We start from the raw sequence: 22575 nt of genomic DNA, 5'->3' as shown, positions 1-22575 counted from the left end.
ATGAGACACTAACAATGAATACTCTTATTTTGCCTAAGTACATCAAACATTTTAAAATAATTTCTATCAAACTTTGTATGAGATTATAAAAATATATACAGAAATGCAAATGAGGATAATCTCCTTTATTATACATTTGTTCAATTGCTTCCTGTTAACATTAAATTATTTAACATTAGGTATTGAACATCAGCTATTGAAAAGTCTGCAGGAACACATATTTTAGTATAGTTTTACTATCGATCTATATACATTTCAATATACATAACCTTCTGAAGAAACTACTTATTACTGTGGAGAAACACGTGAAGGGTTTGTAGATTGTGCACTTCAACTTTATAATTAACTCCAGAGAGTTCCACAATGTTTGCTATTTCTACATTGTGGCTGTATTTGGTACAACAGTCCTTGTTACATTGTCACAAAATCATAAGGGTAGCATCAAAATGTCTGGCAGTGAGAATCACCTGTTCTTAAGTGATTTAGCTAAATAGCACTAAATGCTAGCTAATTGGCTTCTGAACTAATATATAGATGACACTGTTAATTCATATCAGTTCTTTTGGATTCTATACATTGATTCCATCCACATATACAAATCTTAACCAACTGACTGAGCTCTTTACAAGTTCCTGGTGAGTGTTACTCTATGATTGCCTTATTTTTCCAAATGATCTCTGGTTTTCTTATATGAGAGACTATTATATTTTGATAAGCTACCATTATAAATCAATTACATATCTTATATGTAAATAAATGCAATATTTGAAATAGTATTGCACATTTTAACAATTTAATAAATAGGACATCATTTTCTTTTTATAATTTCTTATAGATTTACATAATGTTGCCTATAGTAAACATTTTTAATTTCTGTTGTAACAGTTTAAAGGAGTAGACAGCTTTCTATTTGGCAGATGTTTTGAGTATCATATATTATGATTTATTTTGGTTATAGTATGTTTAAGGTTTTGTTAGTTATTTTAAGAAATTTTAAGACATTGCATATGTTGGTAGTACTTTACCAATAAATGATAAATAAAAAAATAAATATATAAAAGTGCCCATTTTATTCTATGAAAACAGTCTTATATAGTTTGATATTTTTAAAAATAGTATTTGTTTTTAAAAATGGATATCTGCTAAAGATTTTTAAACAGTAATTCAAAACAAGTTATTTTAATTAAAACAATTTGACTTAACTAACACATGAACTTACAAAAAATTGTACACTTTACTTCAGGCATAGTCCATATGGCATACTTTAATCTTGACATAAATCACTTACTGCCTGTAGTACAGATGCCTATTTATCTAAATTACACTTTCCCTTAAGCATGTTTTCCAACATCTATTTAGCTATGTTACAAAAAGAGAATTTGATTTGTCTTTTCATTTGCTAGTTTATGAGATACTTTATGAAGAATGTAATCTTTATTGGAATTTATAGGCTTCACTTCAAATTTACCTCCTTCAAGTGTAATGTTCTGTTAGGTTTTCTGTTTCATTGTCATGCATTTGCTCTTGATGTACAATGTTGATATGGATATTCTCTATAACTGACAAGAAAAACTCACAACATAAACCAGTGTAAATATTTTAAGTACTTAATAACCCCAAGTATTAAACATGAAAAACATACAACTGGTATAAATTTTTCCCTAAACTTTAAGATTGCAGACACCCAGCTAAATGAGTAATTTTTCTTGGAAGCTATTCTGTTTATCCTGAATATTTTTTTTATAAATATCTCTCTTGAATACTTAACAATGTATGACACTGAAATATATATTAGTTATTAGATCACCACACATACCATGGCTATCAGAATGTCCAAAAGCCTCACAATCCTTTGTATTCCATGGACAGTCCTTGCACAGAATTCTAAACATAGCTTTACATTTTCAATGTGGGGGGTTGAGGAACCTAGCTGGATGCATGGGCTCTTGGGTATTGTGATCTTCACAGTCTTATTCTACTATATCTTTATTTTGCTCATAGTGGACATTGGCAGTGAATCAAAGTCCACTGCAGGAGAAACAATGCACTATTAAGTAATGATTGCAATAATTTCTGAACATGATGGAAGTAAGCATTTAATCATGACTGAGATAAGTAGTGTGTTTTTTGCGTTATGAATGTCCATCATAAAATTTGCTTTGCATTGTACACTAAATACCAGATAAAGATTTCAAAATTGTATACCATATTAACAGTAGTCTAGGGTCAAACTAGGCAACAGAATGTCTACTCCCTTGAACTATGATCTAAAATCTTCTGTAAATTGGTTATTCTATTATATAGTGGTATATAAAATAACAGAGATCTGCCTTTTGAATGAACATGTACGGAAGGTGTTTTTATGTTTTAATGTATGTTGATGTATTGCTATAATATGTGTGCTTTTTCATCTCAGAATGTGTTTCTTTATATGTGGTATTCTCCACTCATTGCCAACAGGCTGTTTTGTATATTACTGGATGCCTGTACAATGAGATAATAATGTAATATTTCAATTAAGAATGCTGACATATTTGCATCGCTGCACAGTCAGATGAGTTAGCTTTAAAGACTTCTAAACTTAAAATGTAATGTGCTTGTACTGTATAAAAGATCTACTCTAAACACTAAAAAGTGTTACAGGAAAATATATATGTATATATATATATATATATATATATATATATATATATATATATATATAGGCAAAGGTTACTTGAATATATTCAAAATGTAAAATTTAGTAATTGATTCAATTAGGGGTGATTGGGGCAAAGTGCCATTTCAACAGTGTTGAAATTTGTTTGGAATGGCACCATATGTTGCCTCCTTCTTGCTCCCATCTCACTCCAAACTAAATGATTTTTGTACATAGCCTTATGGGGAAGTGAACAAAAATCTGTATGTCTGGGGCTACCATACGTACCACATATGCACGCATTGACTCCAGCTGTGACCAGACTCACACCTTACTGAATCCCCTGCTTAGAATTTTCCACACATAGGGCCTGATTCAGAGCCGCTCGTTCGCTCCGAGCGATGTTTGCCCAACTGCGCATGCATACGGATCGTTATACGCATGCGCGAACCAGTCAGTGCGGTCGAAATTCATGTGCTCGCAAAATAGCGAATGCCTGATAATTTGAGTGACAGAATGAGGCGTATGTGGGTGGTAACAGGGGAAGGTGCTTGGAAATGGGGAGTGGAGATCCGAATGCAGGCGTGCTTAAAGGTCAAAACGGGCGTTTTATGGGTGTGCATAATTAAAACAGCAGAGTCATTGACCACGTCACTGGGTTATTTTATAGCCAGAACTGCTCGCAAGATTGAGGTAGCAAAAACCAACCACAAGAATAGCGAGCAGTTCATACGCTGGTCGATGTACTCGATTAATCTAATAAAGAGCGGACATGACGTAGGATGCGAGTGGCCAGGGGGCATATTTATCCAAAAAACGACCGCAAGTTTTGTTCGCTCGTTCAGACCTAGAGGCATGAACAGACCGCAAAGAGCGAACAGTTCATTTGAATAGCTACCCCTATTTTCTGGACGAGCGAGCGCTAATTGTGTCTGGCTCTGAATCAGGCCCATAGTCATTTCCTATAAATCAAAGTTACGATTTGAAGTTCTTTAAATGGAAAAGGCTTGTATCTCAATATTTCATTATACATGCAGCTGTGGGTCCACTATGCAATGAGCAATTAGAGTTGGCTAACCATGTGCACATCACATAACAAACATCAATTAGTATTGCTGCAGGGGTCCCAATGGTGGCCTCTACACTGGTCTTCCCAGCAGGAAAAAGTAAACAAGCCAAGGTCAGAACAGGAAGCTCAAGGTCCAAATCAGAATTCATGTCAATATTAGGGACAGTTACTGTAGCACATGCAAAAAATTAAAAAACATTCCAGAGGATCAAGGTGACAAACAATCAAATGTAGTCATATAAGATGGGTACAGTAAAAGTAGAAGGGAGAGGAGTTAAGACAATTGTTTCTCAGAAGCTGGCAGATCTGATGAAATCATGGACATATACCTAAATAAATGTTCTGGTGAAATGTGAGACTACAGATGCAGAGCATGTGGATGCGCAAAGTGACACAACTGGTATAATTTGCAAGTGTATTAAAATGTATATGGAAGAGGGTAAAGGGATATCCTAAGCACTGGTGGGACTGCTAACAAAATCAGGTGTATAGTAGGTATGTTCCAAGGTACGTCCTATATATGGGTCAAATCCAGAGAGATCTCTCTATGGAGGTGCACCCATGAGAGATAATTTTATATATGAGAAGGGAAAATCATTTTCAAGTATTCAGAAAGCCGAATTATAATAATATTAAGATTGGAAAAATAATATTTGAGAGGGAGAACTATGCTATTTTGTCTTTGTTAGGTTTTGTCAGAACAGCAGTATTTGCCAGAAGTAGTCGTTTATATACAGTATGTCCAATTACTTCAATAGCACCTGTATCCAGGTAAGAGCTTTATGTAGATATTTCTATGCCCTTTTTTCATTTTTTCCAGAGATGGAGATTTGTGAGTCAAATCTTCTTAATTCTACAATGAGATTCTCATACCAGAGTTCACCCAAGAATACAAACGATCAGCTACTCTATACTTCACTCATAAATGGTTATAATACATCAATAAAATCTGAAAAATCAGTATAACTCCCTTACAATATCCAGCCACCCTGCATATTGCATATGTGACCTGGAGTGGATTCTATCTTGGTGTCCAAGAGCTCAAACTCCTGAAGGGGGAGGACAACAAGTTTAATGACATCTAATGCAAAATGGCCACTCTGCATATATAAGGCTGTTATACTGATTTTACTGATTTGATTGATGTATTCTAACCATTTATGAGTGAAGTTTACAGAAGATGATTGATTGTTTTTTGAGTGAACTCTGGCATGAGGATCTCATTGTAGAAATAAGAAAATTGGACTCACAAACCTCCATCTTTGGATCCAGTGAAAAAAGGACACAGAAAGATCTAAAGGCTTTTACCTGGAAGCAGGTACTATTGAAGTCATTGGACTTATATAAAAGACAACACAACTTTTATTTATCAGACTCATGTTGATACAAATCAGAGGCATCTAATACAAATTGCAAATATGTTTGGAACATTTAGTGAACATTTCTATTTTATTATGTAATGATCTTTACTAAAGTGATGCATATCTGCGTGATTATTGTCAGAATAAAGAGTGAGCTATAATATTTAATAACTACTTAAGTGCAGTTACAAAGATGGATTAAAAGGGCAAGTCTGCTGCAATTGATTCTTTCTTTGTGTGGTCATGAATCTTTTTCCGCATGATTAATCCTGAATGCAGTGCATTTACTGCAATAAAATGATAACAATTGCTATGTTTTGCACCAGGTAATGAATGAACTGTTCTGGATATGGATGAATAATAGTATTCATATGGAATATTGGATATTATGTTGTTTTAGTTTGCACACATCTCCAAAACCAAGTTCTAATTTTGTAGATTCAAATTTTTTGTGATCTACAAAAAAGATGAGCTACATCAATATATTTGGAAACATAAGGGAGGGTCACTGATCAAATAGTAATACTTTGAAATTTATAATGAATAATGGAAATGAGCCAAATGGAGTATTAAACATTAAGTAGAGGATGTTGGGTTTTTTTGCTTCTGCAGACATGCATATTTAAATCATGGGCCAAAAATAATCAAAATGAGAAAGGGTCAACTGTAATAGGTAAGATAATGTGAACAGCTGGTACTGTGCAGTAAAATAAGTGGAACTGTGCAAAATATACTGTGTATACATATTTTTTCATGTTAATAAATTACATACAATGACTATCACCTGGTTTAATCTTGCTGTTTTTTAGTCATTTCTAGGGAAATTTCTGGAAAAAGTGTCATTGTACAATATCATAAAAAAGTGAGGTTTGCACTTACTGTATAATAGACTTTAGTGTGAGCAGACTGAGAAATACCTAGATTTTAACAACTATTCAACAACTTTATTAATTTAATTAGTAGCCAATAAGTGGTATCATAGTAAGGAATTACAGGGTTCAAGCCCATAAAGTTAAAGGGACATGCTGTACTTCTTAAATATTCAATTCAAGGCAGCAAGAGAAGTAAGTTCACTAGGTTTGAGGAAACATTAGTTAATGCTACTGAGTGAGTCAACACTTTGTAAATCTATTATAAAATTGGAGCCTGACTGAAATGAGTCATGTTTGCATACTGTGCACAGAAGAACAAAAGTTCACTGGAAATGGGGGAAAGTATAATGGGATGCGAGGGGACAGGGATGAGATGGGGAGAGGCGGAGCAGCTGAGGATCCGGAGTGACTGATGTAACTCAATAGATGCCAGGTCCATTTATTTACTTACAGACAGACAGACAGACAGACTGATAGATAGATAGTGTCACGACCAGGGTTTCTCGGCATGATGGTCACCGGGGGTTACCAGTGAGGATTCTGTGGCGGGGGGCGTCTGGTGGTGGTGCTGGTGCCTGGTGGGGAGCATTGGCTGTGCGTGGTCCTGTTTGGGCATATTGTCACTCTGTGCTGGGTAGGCCTGGTGATGCTTCCATTCTGCTCCGGCATGGGTGCCGCCATCTTGCTTTCAGCCATGTGACCTAGTCGACCAATCCTGGCGTGTCACATGCTCATTCTCTGACCAGTCACGGCTTAGCACTGGGTATTTAGGGGAGTTCAGAGCGCCTTTGCATTGCCAGTGCAACGTGTTTCTCAGTGCAAGCTGAGAGAGAGTTCCTGAGCTAGTCTGCCTGCCTGTTGGATTTCTGCCTAAGCCTGCTACACCTGAACCTGCTCCTAAACCCTGCTGGATTCACCTGCCACCTCCTATTGCCTCTCCCATTGCCTGAGTACCTGTTTCAGTCATTTGCCTTGCACCCTGCCTCCACTTGCATTTCCTCTGGACATTATCACTTCAGTCTGCTAATTCACTTCAGCCTGCCAATCACCTCAGTCAGCATTTCACTTCAGTCTGCAATTCTTTTCAGCTTCACAAACCCCGGAATACTGGATTACCTTATGTTGTCTCTACCTGGACTTTTTCCGATTGCATCATTACAGTTTCCAAGTGCACTTAGCGCTATACCCGGACTTTCTGTTTTGCCACTTTCATGTCTGTCAAACCACTTATTAAAAAACTCCACATTTATTTTTAAGTCAGCTACAGTGTCTGCTCCTTATATCACCCCGGGTCTACAACAAAACCAGAACATCACAGATAGATGAAGAACAGGTGCATGAGTGTTTCCAGAGCTGCACTATAATAGATCCTCCCATCTATTATAACACCATTTTAGAGATTTGGGAGAAAAATAAGCTACAGTACAATGTATAATTGTCTATCTGGGGAGCAGTTCCTATGAAGTTTGTTCAGTACAAAAAGGATATTAAGGTCAAATAGACATAGAAACCCATTCCCACTATTTCTGTTAATTAAGGTATATCAGTGAAGCAAAGTTTAGTCTGACACTTGAAAAATTAGCTTCCCTAACTTGTTTTCCCTAAAGAAAATTTACATGGAAGCTTGAAGTCCATGGTACAGTCATTCAGATTATATGTACACAAGAGGACAATAATGACTTTTGCTTATGTTAAGTTTGAAAAAATAAACAAAATTCACAAAGTAAAAATATCTGTTCTTTGAAAATCATTGAAAATATACAAATATTGAATTACCTTAAGTAGAATTATGAGTAAACACTGAGGAGAGAAGTGCCAATTTAGACATTGAGTGGTATCTCTTTTAGATCCAGATATTACACTCACATCGTATCTGAAAGCATGCATTAAGAGTCTAAATCCATTTTATAATAACATTTTTAGTAACCTACATTGTTTAATTTGTATGTGTTTCAGGGCTGTATTCGCTTTGAAGCTACAGCAATGAAAAATATCTTCTGTCAGAAATTCATTATTAAAAGCTTCTGGCATTTTGAACAATAGTTTCAAATCTGTCCCATGAAAAAGGAGCTTTTGACAAACTACAAGACCAGAAGGACTTGGCTGACACAGAGAGAATGCAGTAAAGAGTAAAGATATGAATAACTTCTTCTTGTCCTTTACATGAACTAAAGAACAAAATATAAATAAAAAACTGCATAAAAAGGGCATAACTGTATTTTAGAAGTCATGTTCAAGGCTATTTCTTCTTTGAAATATTTATAGCTTTCAGCATACAATTTCGACCAGTGCATCAATGGCTCAACACGCATAATACCAAACTTTAATAGTTATGTTTTGTTATGTAAAATATGTTTTTATTCATACACCAAGCATGGAGAGTGAACATTGGAAAAATGAATATACAAGCTGTTGTGTTAGTTTTTTCTCTTTTTGTTCCTATCATATATATATATATATATATATATATATATATATATATATATATATATATATGATAGGAACAAAAAGATAAATGTATGGGTTTTTCATATTATATTTGTCCCCTGGCACTTTCAAGTAGCTGCAACACCTACGGCCATTTTTTCCTTCATTGTATCTATATTTGAGATTTCAAAATAAATCCCTATAGACTGTGACATTTGAAGCAGAAAACATTGCTTGAAGAACTATTGCTGTTCCATATAGCTTTTCTTAAGTCAACAAGTATTATATATAATACAGCACTGGATAACACGGTAACAAGACATTCTTGTAAAGTAATTATATGTCATAATCCAGGACATATTCCTGTTACAACATAAAGATAAAATAAAAATAGAATGCATTCCTTATTTGAAAGAATATTTGTTTTTATAAAACATCTAGAGTTCTGCATAATTTTCTTAATATGCTTCTTTTGTCATCAAGCCTGACAACTATAGGTCAGATTTTATTTTTAGTACACACAATTGCCAAATGTTACATAGACATGTATGTCACCTTCAGTGGTGCAAACAAGGAAATTGACAGGATTTAGATGTTTAGGATTCAACTGGTGAAGTAAAAATACCTTTAGGCAGTTCGTGCTTATGAGATTATTAGCACAAAATATTATTATATGGCTATTAAGCATACTTTGGAACCATATAGCATTCTGCACTTCTTTACAGATAATAAATGTAATGCAAAATATTGGTACAAAATGTAAAGTGAACTCTGTATAAAAGATAAATTATGAAGCTGTGACATTATTATGTTGTATATGATGAACTGCATGCTAAGTGTACATTATAAAGTTATCCGTACTAGTCAAGGACTTCAAAGATCATATTTTCTGAGGAATGTCGGGGTTTGGAAGGGGCGCAGATAACCTTTATATTACTACATAATTGCTAGAGAAGTCTGGGATATTAGGGGAATATTTGCAGTAAAATATATATATATTGAGGTGCCTTATGTTGTACAGAAAAATAACACATTGTGTGTCTGTAAAATTAAATCTATTTGTTTACTTGCTCAAGTCCCAGTGAGGAAGTAATTTACCTATTTATGTGAAGAACTGACAACACATATGTTCAAAATGCTCTTTATTTCTAAAAAGCATATGGAAGTCTGCAGACTCAAATGTATGTCTCTCCATTGCACCTCTGTACACATATACCCTTTTTATACCAAAATCCCGGGTCCGACCCTGGAATTTGAACACTGGTCAATCCCGGGTTGAACTCGGCTTCAGACCCCGTTTACACTGCAACTCGACCCTGGTTATTCCCGGGTTTGCCCCGTTTACACTGAACCCTGGTAATCCCTGCTTTTCTCTATAGAAGTCATTAAAAATGGTCTGCTTTAAGGTCTGACAAAGATGGTCACAAAAGGCAGCAAAAAAGAGGGGTGGGGACTGTTTCCAGCATTGCTACAGGCTGCTGTTCTGGCTGTGGCAGGCTGTGTATCAGCCTGCATTTGTGGCTGCTTGTCAGGCTGTGGTGCAGGCTGCAGTTCTGGCTGTGGCATGCTGCAGTTCTGGCTGTGGCAGGCTGTGTGCCTGCCTGCTTTTGTGGCTGCTGGTCAGGCTGCTGTGGTGCAGGAGGTTAGGCAGGCAAGCGATGGCTTCATGTGAGTCTCTATGCACGGCACTGACAAATTACATCATCTGCCAGTGCCCCAGAAGCTCCAATCAGCATCATTCATAGCTAGCCGGGTCAAATAAGCAGGGTAGCACCCGTTAACACTGCCTCATGACCCGGGAACAACCCGTTTTCTACCCTGCTCTCAACCCGAGTAAGATTGCCTGGTAAATCGACCCGGGTTATTTTTTTGGGAGCCATTCACACAGAGCCTCAACCCGGATCGACCTGGCAATAACCCGGGTTATTTGTTTGGTGTAAAAGGGGTATTATACCCCTTTCACATCAGAATGCCAGGTTGCACCCGAGATTTTGTTCACAGGTCCATCCCGGGTACGACCCAGCTGAGTCCCCTTTCAGACAGATGGCCCAACCTGACAATAATGCCAGGTTGATGACATCACCACCATCACAAGCTGCTTTTCCTATGCGGTAAATGGTCGCATCGTCCCGGGTTACCCATTCACACTGCATCATGAGCTGGGTTGAATCTGTGTTAAACTCTTCTCGTAAAACAGGGTTGAAATGCCGGGTCACTTGACCCAGGTTATCTCAACCTGGCCCTTTGACACTGCACAGTAACCCGGGTCGCTGCATGTTCATGTGCAATAACCCAGCTTATAGCAGAAAGTGTGAGAATCAGTATTAGAGAGGTGGAATGGAGTAAGGAAGAGCCTGGCTATATCAGCCAAAGTAAAGTAAGGGCATTCCACTAATGTCAAGTACTATGTTAGGGTGCAATAAAACATATACCTATCAGAATAGTATCTGTTGTGCCTCATCGCCCCTGCTGCAAGATACGTTCTGCTGCTGATCATCAGCACATAGTTTGCACAGTGTTGTATTTTAAAATAAATAAACAATTGAAATAAAAAAGAAAACTTGGTTCCCTCCAAAAATTAATTATTGCATTAGTTCTGTTAGTATACTGTAAGCTGGTATTGGCAATATTGGCATGGATGGAATGCAGATTCCAGCTAATAGTTCAGTGCACTTTGTGTAAAATAAACCTGGCAGTGCATAGACTTGAGTGAAAAGACCCCCACCCCACCAGTAGACTATTAAGAGTGATTACATGGTTCATCCAGTTTCACGCACAGATAAGTAAATTGATATGAAGTAATTAGAGCTACAGCTGGGTAGATAACCCCCAGCCAACATGTCAGTGAAAACTGTATCAAGGGCAGAAATGTCCCATGCAAAGTATGTATAATATCCACTACAAATTAAGTTGGTTTTGTATGTAACAGCTCTTTAAATAGTTATTGATAAACATCAATATTGCAAAGTGTCACTCAATATCTTTCTGTATTCCAGCAAGATGTCTATATCTGTTGTATTCATGTGATCTGCAGATAACAGCTATCACTCTCATCCATCGCCTGGCAATCCATTGATACCCAGCAGTCCTGAATATAAGCCCTTAGTAGGATTGAGCAACAAATGGAATCCACAGATGAATCTGTATAGCTAACCCCTGAACGGGAGGCAAGGTAAGCCTATTTTGTACAAAGAGCATGATGCTTTTACTACAAAAAAAAAAGTGTTATGTGAAGCATTTCTTGCTGAATAAAACCAGAGAGTACAATGGCTAAGAAGTATTTTTTTTAAATGTAATTGTTATTGAATTCTTGTCACGACATTGTTACACACTACTTGTAAGTGATGACATTGATATGCACCATTTTTTAAAATATAATTGACATGAATTTATAGGTTGTACACTAAAACAACACATTATGTTCTTGTAAAATGAAAATGAATTGCACACCAGCCTGATGCCAAGTGATGAGACTGATAATTTACCTATCTCCATGGAGAGAACCAGCAACACATGCAGTGTGAGAAAACAATATAAGATTACTGTTTGTCACTACATGGAGCTAAAAACCCATTTATAGACTTCATAAATAAAAGTACTTATTGTATCTAATGTGTCCATTCAAAAAGAATATACAGTATGTTGCATGAAGATTTTAATACTGAATAAAACCAGACATGTCAGTGGTGTGATGCACTTTTCTCATTATGTAATTGCTAGTGATTTCTGTTACTACGCATTGCTTGTAATTGATGACCTTTTATGAACCATTTATTTGCATATCATTTTTATGAATTTATATATAATGATGCCACAAATATACACATCATGCAAAACTAAAGTTTTTTTTAATTAAAGTCCATCACTCAGGAGCTATAGGTAAACTTTTGGCCTGATGGACAAACACAATACTGGAGCTTGATCAGGGGCCCAGCTCCAATAATACCCCATTCACACATACATCAAAATCCAGAGTTTTTACGCGTGAACGTACATCAACCCGGAATATTGGTATATGTGAAAAGAAACAACCTGGGACAAAGTCCTGGGTCCATGATCCTGCTCTTTACCAAGGTCAGACTGAGACCTGGGAATTTGCTACGTTGATAGACCCGGCAAATTCCCGGATCTTAAGTCTAAAAGGGGTATAAGTGGTATGAAGTGTAGAAGGCCGGAGCTGATTTATCAAATGGACAAAGGGTCTGGTTCAGAGATGTATGCTATGTTGATGATTTCACAGTTAAGCTATTATCAGCTGTCTGTGTATGCATCTGAGTTGCACTGCGTATGCATCAAGGGGTATGATCATAGTTGCTTGCAACGAGTATGTATTTGCAGTGTGATTGACAGCCAGGGGGCACTTTAGGGGTGGTAAAGGGAAGTATCAGCTTTAAATGCTGGTTGTTTGTGATTGTTTCAGGGACGTGTCACATTCTGCGTCTGTGATCATGTATACAGTAAACATGGCTCTTGTGTCTTATTTTTCTGCTGAAATTCTGCGCGACCATGGAGTTACTCAGTATTTTCTAACATCGAATGATATGTGATTGATTCTGCGTCTTTGTACGCAGATGCTTGGATTTGCAAAGACGTTAGTGAGCATTTCAATACATTTCCCAGTGGCTGCGACATTTGGATGTTTTCACACAGCAACAGCGCATGGGATTGCAGCTGCGGTGGCAATAGCATACAACTCTGACTCAGGCTCAAAAACCCCACTTGCCGGCAGGAAAAAATAAGTGTTTATGGTGGCAAGGGGCTTATTTTTCATTTCAGCCTATACATTAACGGGGTCACTATTAGTGATAATCCCCACAGTAATTTATCTATTAAGAATCGAGGCAGTTCTCACTGTTTTGGTAAAGGTACCATCCAATGGCATTGCTAGAAGACAATGATTTTTATTTAATTTTTTTTTTCATGGAATAAAGCATTTTATTTAGGTACTATATTTTCGAATACTTGATTATTGTATTTTTTACATGTTAAAAAATAACCTCTTACACTTAACATATATAAAAATATATATAACTTTTGCAAAAAATGTGCTAATTTTCCAGGCCTACACTGACTGTTACCTCTATTTTCAAATTACTGTCTGAACCAACATAGAACATTTTTGAACAATGATTGCTCCATAATAATTCCAGACACCTATTCACTCACCATGATAAAATCCTGCAACTCCATATAATTCACTGAGGAAAATCAGCCTGTGGTTGGAGAATCCAGGGTCAGCTGACTGTAACCAACATGATGGTGCTCATGCAACGCTGGGATCAGGAAAGTTATGGAAAGATGCTAACCTAGAGTAGGCTATCAAGCACAAGTGTCATGGAACACTGCAGTGCAGAGCACCCCAGGAGACAAAATGGCAGCGCTGAGTCAGGTAGCAGGGTCTCAAGGCCCAATGTGTAACAATAAGTACTGTCTACATTGTATAGAGTTTGCATAAAATAGTTTTTGAAGCATTAAAACATCCACAACTGCATGTGTATTGTGTCTGTTATAGGGTCTGGGTCTCCGTGTGGTATTGAAACTATTAGTGTGCTATACTAAGGGACATATTTATTAATTATTGGGATCGGTCCTGGTAATTTTATTTGTTATGGCCACTTACCCCAGTAATAGGACATTAAAGATCACTTGGATAGGAGCCAGTCACTGCAATATGTTGGAAACGGTCAATTTACTTCTAGGTTTGGGGCCCTTTCACACTACTGAGCGGTCATCAGACTGCACATGTGTGAGTGGAGAGTTCTGGGGTGGGATCTTATGTAAACTTTTGGGGTGTGTAGCCTATAGGCTACATTGGCTACTGCCGTCTGAAATTGGGAGCAGCTACTTGGGCCAATCCCTGGAATGAGAAGCTTATAAATTTGGCATTTTTGAAGTGATTGAAAATGGGGGGAACACACCAGATCTTTCTAATATCCGCTATGGTCTCTCATACAGTATATATATCCTGGAGATGCTTAATATTTGCGGGTTGCTCCTGAAACCGTGGATATCCTGCAAAATATTTTTTGATAAATATGCCCCTAAGTGTGTCGTATCAACTTGTCTTTGTAAGAGTTCATTATGTATGACGCGTGTGTTTTGGTCCTTTTATACATCTATTTGCAGTAGTTGTTGGCTTTTAAATAATATTGTTGATTATAAAGAATTAAACTTGTATAATCAACAAAAAGCATGCATTTTTATATACATTTTTATATTTGTTTGTACATATTAATGTATTGGTTTTATCTAATCGATCAGTTCTATAGTTATGTTGCTTTTCTAGTAGAAGTATTTGTTGGTGTGAGCAGTCACCTGCTACAGAAGCAACAGTTTACTTTTTTTCCCAATTATGAAGCAGATAATTGACATATTTATGAGAGCAAGAATTGATTTTGTGGATTGGCATATGAATTGATTTAAAATGAGCTTCAAGGGGTTTACTACGAGTAACATTTTGAGTAGTTGAAGACGTTTCCAATTTAGTAGGACTTGTCATTATTTTCAACGTGACACATTTTATTCAGTTTGAAAGTTAAATGAGAATTTTATTTTCATAAACAAATTGACAGTTACTGCTGAGGGCTGTTCCATGGTGGTAGTAGGCAAAGCTTTGAAATCACTCGTCACCATGTACTGTATGTCTGTCACTGGGAAAACCTGAAATGATTGTGCAATGTCTCTGTAGACAAACCATGACATACGTGCTTTACAATAGGTGTGAACCTTCCTTTACTGTGATCATATAATCGCACCTGTGCGCAACAAATTTCCTTGTAACACCTTATTTCTTATGAATGTAAATGAAATTCACCGACTAGATTTGTTGCCAGACTTTCTTGAACTTACAATTTGGAAGCATCCATTAGTAAAAAGAAAGCTACTATAATATTTGTATTAGGGGTGAGCGGGTTCGGTTTTACTCGGTTTTACCCGGATCTTTTTATTGGCTGTCGCCGAACATGTGTTTTGGATAGCGAATTAAATCGAGCCAAAGTTGCGGTAAAGTGGCGATAAGAACCGAGTAAAACCGAGTAAAACCGAACCCGCTCACCCCTAATTTGTATTTACCTGGACAACCATGGAACACTAAACCAGGTTCAAGTCATCATTTACTACTACAGTATATTTTTTTAAAACTTTTTTCAAAAAAGGTTTCCCCATTATCTGTTGCCAGGATATACAATAGTGCAACAATAACACACTTGTTCAAATGCTGGAGACTTTCTTCAGCACAGTGCATGTTTTCTGTGTCTAACTCACTGAGCGGTGGGTAGTAAAATACATTTACAGTGTCTGAGCCTTTCTTTCTAGGCATGGCTTAGACTAACGCTCATGGTCAGTCCATAGTTTATTTTTAGGATTATAATATTTGCTTGGACCCATAGGCTTAATTCACTGTGTTGGAAATCATTATTTATTTATTAGTTATTTATATAGTGCATACATATTCTGCAGTGCTTTACAAAGAATATTTGGCCATTCACATCAGTCCCTGCCCCAGTGGAGCTTACAATCTATGTTCTTTATCACATGCTCATACACACACACATACACACTAGGGTTAATTTTAGTTGGGAGCCAATTAGCCTGCCAGTATATTTTTGGAGTGTGGGAGGAAACCCACACATGCACAGGGAGAATATACAAACTCCAAACAGGTAGGGCTGTGGTGGGAATCAAACTCACGACATCAGTGCTGTGAGGCAGCAATGCTAACCATTACACTGTCTGTGCTGCCCACACAACCATATCACCATACACCATATCACCCATCATTAATTATTAATTAAGTTGACTTTTTAAAGTAGATATATTTTTTTAATGAATCAGTGCTGTAGCAGGGTGCCTCTGTGCTCTGGGCTGCTCCCAACCCTTGATGCATGCGACATTATGACATCACACATCAAGTGACAGGGGAAGCATTTGACAAGAAGATATTTGTTGGCCCCACCTCTGCTTGGAAAGCTAAGGCTAAAGCTAAGGCTTTCCAAGCAGAGGTGTGCCTCTCCAGGCACTTAACAAGGTAGAACATTGTGGCTAGGTGTCTCTACCAGGTGCCTGGCTGGCAACACTAGTCACCCAGACCACATTATGGCCCTGTAATGAATTGCTACATACACAGAATAATAATATCTATAGGCATCCTCAATAGATGTATATTTAAGTAGCCAAGTTACACTGGAATTACAGGTTTGTTATATTGTACAGTTGTATGTTTACTGCATTTAAACATAATAAAGACACATAGAAACAAACCTTGAAAAACAGCTTTAAATCCTGGTGAGCCAATGCTGTCATCTGATTGCAAATGGAGCCAAATTTGGTTGCTCATGCTAACAATGAGATCCGGAACACTAGAACCTGTAAGACTATAACACATATTAAAAATATATATCATTATTTAATGCATATTTTGAAATAGTAAGATATTAAAAAAAATGTATGATTCATATAAGAATTAAAGGTTTCATTGCAAATCTATTCAACAAAAGTCTTCCTTTATAAAGTGTAGAGGAAGCTTCATCAACTATCACCTTTGGCTTACTATTTTATCTGTAATTCATCTGATTATACATTTGGTTACACAAGCTAACCACAGATCTGGTCGATAAACAGTCATCTCAAGTAAGCAAATTATTCATTGTGTAGCCCGTTAACATATTCTTAGAGACCTATAGGTTAGAAATAAAATGAAATGAAAAGGAAGACTTTCAAGAAAACTGAATGTGCCATTAAAGTAACATACAAGCACAGAGGCTGAGAAAATGATATAACAGAAAAAAGACTATCTAGATTTTCTGCAGACCTTTTTGCCAGCTGTAGGTAAACTGTTGTATGACAAGCAACCACTGAAAACTATATTATAAATATAATAAAGAATATTTAAAAAAGTAAGAATCCCTCCAGGTGATTGCATAATTTAATGCCATTGGCTTACAGAGAATGGAGCACCAAGTATTACTGACCAAAAAGTACAGCACAATACTACACAAGAATAAAATTATGTACTTTTCAGCCAGGTATGCCTTGGTCTCTACCAGTTAATAAAGTTAGATACTATCATCAGCTATCAGAAGTCTGACCTCTTTAATTTTGAAATACTGTCAGTTATTCAATAGCACCAGAAAACACTCAATGACATTATCCTTATATCAGTATATTGTACAAACATATTTTAAAAGGTCACTTTTCCTTAAATGTGAATATTTTTTTATAAACAAAGATCATTCATATGTATGTAGCTAGGCCATTATGGAAGCTACTGTATCAAAGTTTATTCACCAGCGATTAGAACATTTGAGAAGACACATTTCAGTGAACATCTTGAAAGCATGAATTGAAGTTTGAGAAAAATTTTGAAGAAATAAAAAGGTCAAGTCTGTTTAAATAAGTTCTATTTGTCACTGATGTTTGTTGAAAAAAAAAAGAAATATATATATATATATAAATCCATCAGTCCGGCACTTCCACAACCACTGTGAAATCCACCGGTGCCTTCTGGCACAATTTAAACCACTTCATCTACAAACAAGCAGCGGCACTTGGTGTTATTCCAATGAAAAAACTGTATTGATTTACATCAAAAACATGACTTCCGACGTTTCGGGGCTCAGACATCCCTTTGTCAAGGTGAAGACGCACCTTGACAAAGGGGCGTCTGAGCCATTAAATGTCAGAAGTCATGTTTTTGATGTAAATCAATACAGTTTTTTTATTAGAATACCACCGAGTGCCGCTGCTTGTTTGTAGATAAAGTGGTATATATACATATACAGTCAGGTGCATAAATATTGGGACATTGACAGCATTTTCATATTTTGGCCTTTATTCACCACCACAATGGCTTTGAAATGAAACAAACAAGATGTGCCTTAACTGCAGACTTTCAGATTTAATTTGAGGGTAATTACATCCATTTCAGGTGAACGGTGTAGGAATTACAATGGTTTCTATATGTGCCTCCCACTTTTTAAGGGGCCAAAAGTAATGGGACAAACTAAACAATCTTAAATCTAACTTTCACTTTTTAATACTTTGTTGCAAATCCTTTGCAGGCAATTACAGCCTGAAGTCTGGAACGCATAGACATCACCAGATGCTGGGTTTCATCCCTGGTGATGCTCTGCCAGGCCTCTACTGCAAAGGTCTTCAGTTCCTGCTTGTTCTTGGGGCATTTTCTCTTCAGTTTTGTCTTCATCAAGTGAAATGCATGCTCAATCAGATTCAGGCCAGGGGATTGACTTGGCCATTGCATAACATTCCACTTTTTAGCCTTAAAAAAACTCTTTGGTTGCCTTTGCAGTATGCTTCGGGCCATTGTCCATCTGCACTGTGAAGCACCGTCCGATGAGTTCTGAGGCATTTGACTGAATATGAGCATATAATATTGCCCTAAACACTTCTGAATTCATTCTGCTGCTTTTGTCAGCAGTCACATCATCAATAAATACAAGGGAACCAGTTCCATTGGCAGCCATACATGCCCATGCCATGACACTACCACCACCATGCTTCACTGATGAGGTGGTATGTTTTGGATCATGAGCAGTTCCTTTCCTTCTCCATACTCTTCTCTTCCCATCACTCTGGTACAAGTTGAACTTTGTCTCATCTGTCCATAGGATGTTGTTCCAAAACTGTAATGGCTTTTTTAGATGTTGTTTGGCAAACTCTAATCTGGTCTTCATGTTTATTAGGCTCACCAATGGTTTACATCTTGTGGTGAACCCTCTATATTCACTCTTGTGAAGTTTTCTCTTGATTGTTGCCTTTGACATATATACACCTACCTCCTGGAAAGTGTTCTTGATTTGGCCAACTGTTGTGAAGGGGTGTTGCTGAGCTCTCTCCGGTGCGTTCTTTCTTTTTAAGAATGTTCCAAACAGTTGATTTGGCCACACCTAATGTTTTTGCTATCTCTCTGATGGGTTTGTTTTGATTTTTCAGCCTAATGATGGCTTGCTTCACTGATAGTGACAGCTCTTTGGATCTCATATTGAGAGTCGACAGCAACTGATTCCAAATGCAAATGTCACACCTAGAATCAACTCCAGACCTTTTACCTGCTTAATTGATAATGAAATAATGAGGGAATAGCCCACATATGTCTATGAAATAGCTTTTGAGTTGATAGTCCCATTACTTTTGGCCCCTTAAAAAGTGGGAGGCACATATAGAAACCATTGTAATTCCTACACCGTTCACCTGATTTCGATGTAATTACCCTCAAATTAAATCTGAAAGTCTGCAGTTAAGGCACATCTTGTTTGTTTCATTTCAAAGCCATTGTGGTGGTGAATAAAGGCCAAAATACGAAAATTCTGTCAATGTCCCAATATTTATGCACCTGACTGTATATGTATATATACCACTTTATCTACAAACAAGCAGCGGCACTCGGTGGTATTCTAATAAAAAACTGTATTGATTTACATCAAAAACATGACTTCTGACATTTAATGGCTCAGACGCCCCTTTGTCAAGGTTTGTTTCATTTCAAAGCCATTGTGGTGGTGAATAGAGGCCAAAATATGAAAATTCTGTCAATGTCCCAATATTTATGCACCTGACTGTATACACACTATATATACACAGTATATATTTAAATATAAACAATTTTAGAATGCAATACTCTTTAATATCTGACCAACAAGATATAGAACAACACAAATAAATTGGCACATTCGATATTCTATAAAAATGTAAAAATGTGCACTTACATTATTATCACACTTTAGTGTATTTGGTATATTTGTATAAACAGTATAATGAAAGAGTTACGATTTTTGCATTATTTGCAAAACTTGTACTTACACATATAAAACTGATCTTGTGTCACCAACTTTTCCACCATCTCCTATAGTTAGGGTATCATAGCCCCTCTCCAGCTCGAATACTTCAAAAGAAATCTTGATTACCTGTTTAAAAATATACATATTGTTACACATAAAAAAAGGGAAATTTTAAATGCAATAGTATAGAAAACGTTTTAAAGTATTTACATGAAACATGTTCATAATCCAAGATGGGTCACAACCACACATCAAGGTGCAGACTGTCAGAATAAGCAATGCATACAATGCATCTGTAAGCTGTGCAATATACAGTACATGCAGATCTAATCATTGTCATATACTGTAAAATGCATCCTGCTGGAAAAATATATAGTATGTGTTGTATAATCTTTTAAATACAACTTCTGAAGCAAAGCTTAAATTGTATACATTTGTTGGTACAGGTTGAGTCTCCCATATCCAAATATTCCGAAATACGGAATATTCCGAATTACGGAAAAATTTTGGCTTGACTGAGATAATAAAACCTTTGATTTTTGATGGTTCAATGTACACAAACTTTGTCTAAGGCACAAATTATTAAAAATATGGTATAAAATGACCTTCAGGCTGTGTGTATAGGGTGTAAATGAAACATAAAATTATTTCATGCATGTACACAAACTTTGCTTGAGCCACAAAATTATTGAAAATATTGTATAAAATGAGCTGCAGGCTATGTGTATAAGGTGCATATGACACATATATGCATTCTGTGTGTATATTGGGGTCCCATTCCCAAGATATTTCATTATGATATGCAATTATTCCAAAATACGGAATATTCCGTTATCCAAAATACCCCTGGTCCCAAGCATTTTGGATATGGGAGACTCAACCTGTACTGTATATTTTACAGTTAATAGTGCACATTCTTTCTTAAGTTATATTTTTAAGAAGGCTAGTGTGTATTTTCATACATTATATGTTATAATAAAATAAATATATTTTATGTTAACTAAAGTAATTTATTTAGTTATCAATAATTATATTTGTTGACTTTAATTATTATTAATTTAGTAAAATATACAATTCAAATACTATTTTATCGTAAATGTAATTTTGTAATACATTAAGAATGTGTTTATTTTCATAATTGTGTGTGTGTTTATATTATTTGCAAAATAGACTGCCAGGATGATGTTGCATCCTTCGTTAACTTTTTATTAGTCCTCTAAAGAGCTTATCACTCTTTAATGTCTGTATTGGAATGGAGCAGTGTTGGGTTTATGAATTAAAGATACAATGACTTGCTAAGTCTGTTTAGTTTGCACTGTTTTCTGTCATGACTGAACTTTAGAGTTTTAATAAATGTGCAGCTACAGTAATTAATGAAGACTTTTTTGCAGTAAACATTGCTATCGCCATCAGGGTTGCTACACTTCCTTGCCTTTAATGTCTTTACCGCTTAAGCTATCTGTGCTTCTCAATGGTTATAAGATTTTTAAAGCTTAGTGATGTTAGCACTGGCAGCCAAAGTCCAACTGACATTGAAGTATTATGTTGACCATGAAAGAAATGAGACATTTTTATACTAATCTCAGTAGACACAAAAACAGATGTCCTTTCACTCCAAGTTACTTGGACAAACAAATGTACTTCAAGTTTGAGTAAAAACAACTACTAATTTGGAAGGGGAGAAAACTACAGTAGTGTCTGAACTTTTTTTTTGCTCTGTCAATTAAAGCATAGAAATGTTTTACGAATAATACATACAAAGCTGAAACAATTAAGCTACAGACATAATTTAACAGTAAAACAGAGGTCATTCAAAACATTGTTTAAACAACAGGTTCCTTATGAAATATATACAGTACTGTAGGGTTACTAGAGAAACAATATCCCTTATATAAAAATTGAGGAAGTGACTTAAAGGCAGTAAATAGAGTATACTTTCTTGGTAGGTGAAAATCTCATAACAATAGAGGATGTTTAAACTTCAATTGCATTTGACAATACATTTTCCAACATTAGTTTGACATGAACCTGACATCACCACTCTGGTACATGTCAAACTAATGCGCCCTGCTCCTTTTAATACTCAGTCTTTGGTTTCCCACTCACATTCATTCCTCTCAGTCACATAAGTGGATAGGATTCTCTTTCGGTATGCAGTCGGGAAGCCTGCGGACTTAATCCCTACAGACGGCTTCCTGACTGCTTAATCCTGGCGAGGGTTAAATGACGTCATCTAAATCTAGACGTCTGTCATTTTACCGATGCCGGGAGACCGGTGCCCGGCATCCCGATTGAAGCGATGCCGGGCGCCGAGCATGGATAGCCGCTGGGGGAGGGTTAGGATAGGGGGGACTTAGGGTTAGGCTAGGGGGAGGGGAGGGTTAGGGTTAGACACCCCCCCGGGGAACTTAGG

At 36.5% G+C, this 22575-nt stretch overlaps 1 protein-coding gene across 1 annotated transcript in view; it reads right to left on the bottom strand.

Moving 5' to 3' along the window:
• Nucleotides 1-22575, bottom strand: part of CSMD1 (CUB and Sushi multiple domains 1) — a 1974400-nt gene that overhangs the window by 555735 nt on the left and 1396090 nt on the right. Inside the window, exons 11-12 of the mRNA XM_088479751.1 lie at nucleotides 20185-20288; nucleotides 16627-16739 (exon numbers count right to left, since the gene is read on the bottom strand). Of these exons, the coding sequence (XP_088335877.1) occupies nucleotides 16627-16739; nucleotides 20185-20288 (217 nt within the window). The remainder of the gene's footprint in view (nucleotides 1-16626; nucleotides 16740-20184; nucleotides 20289-22575) is intronic.

The sequence above is a fragment of the Taudactylus pleione genome, unplaced genomic scaffold, assembly GCF_031769625.1.
Source record: "Taudactylus pleione unplaced genomic scaffold, aTauple2 ptg000244l, whole genome shotgun sequence".
NCBI classification, from domain to species: Eukaryota; Metazoa; Chordata; class Amphibia; order Anura; family Myobatrachidae; genus Taudactylus; species Taudactylus pleione.
The sequence above is the reverse complement of the archived record's forward strand: the minus strand, read 5'-3'. Positions and strand labels throughout refer to the sequence as shown.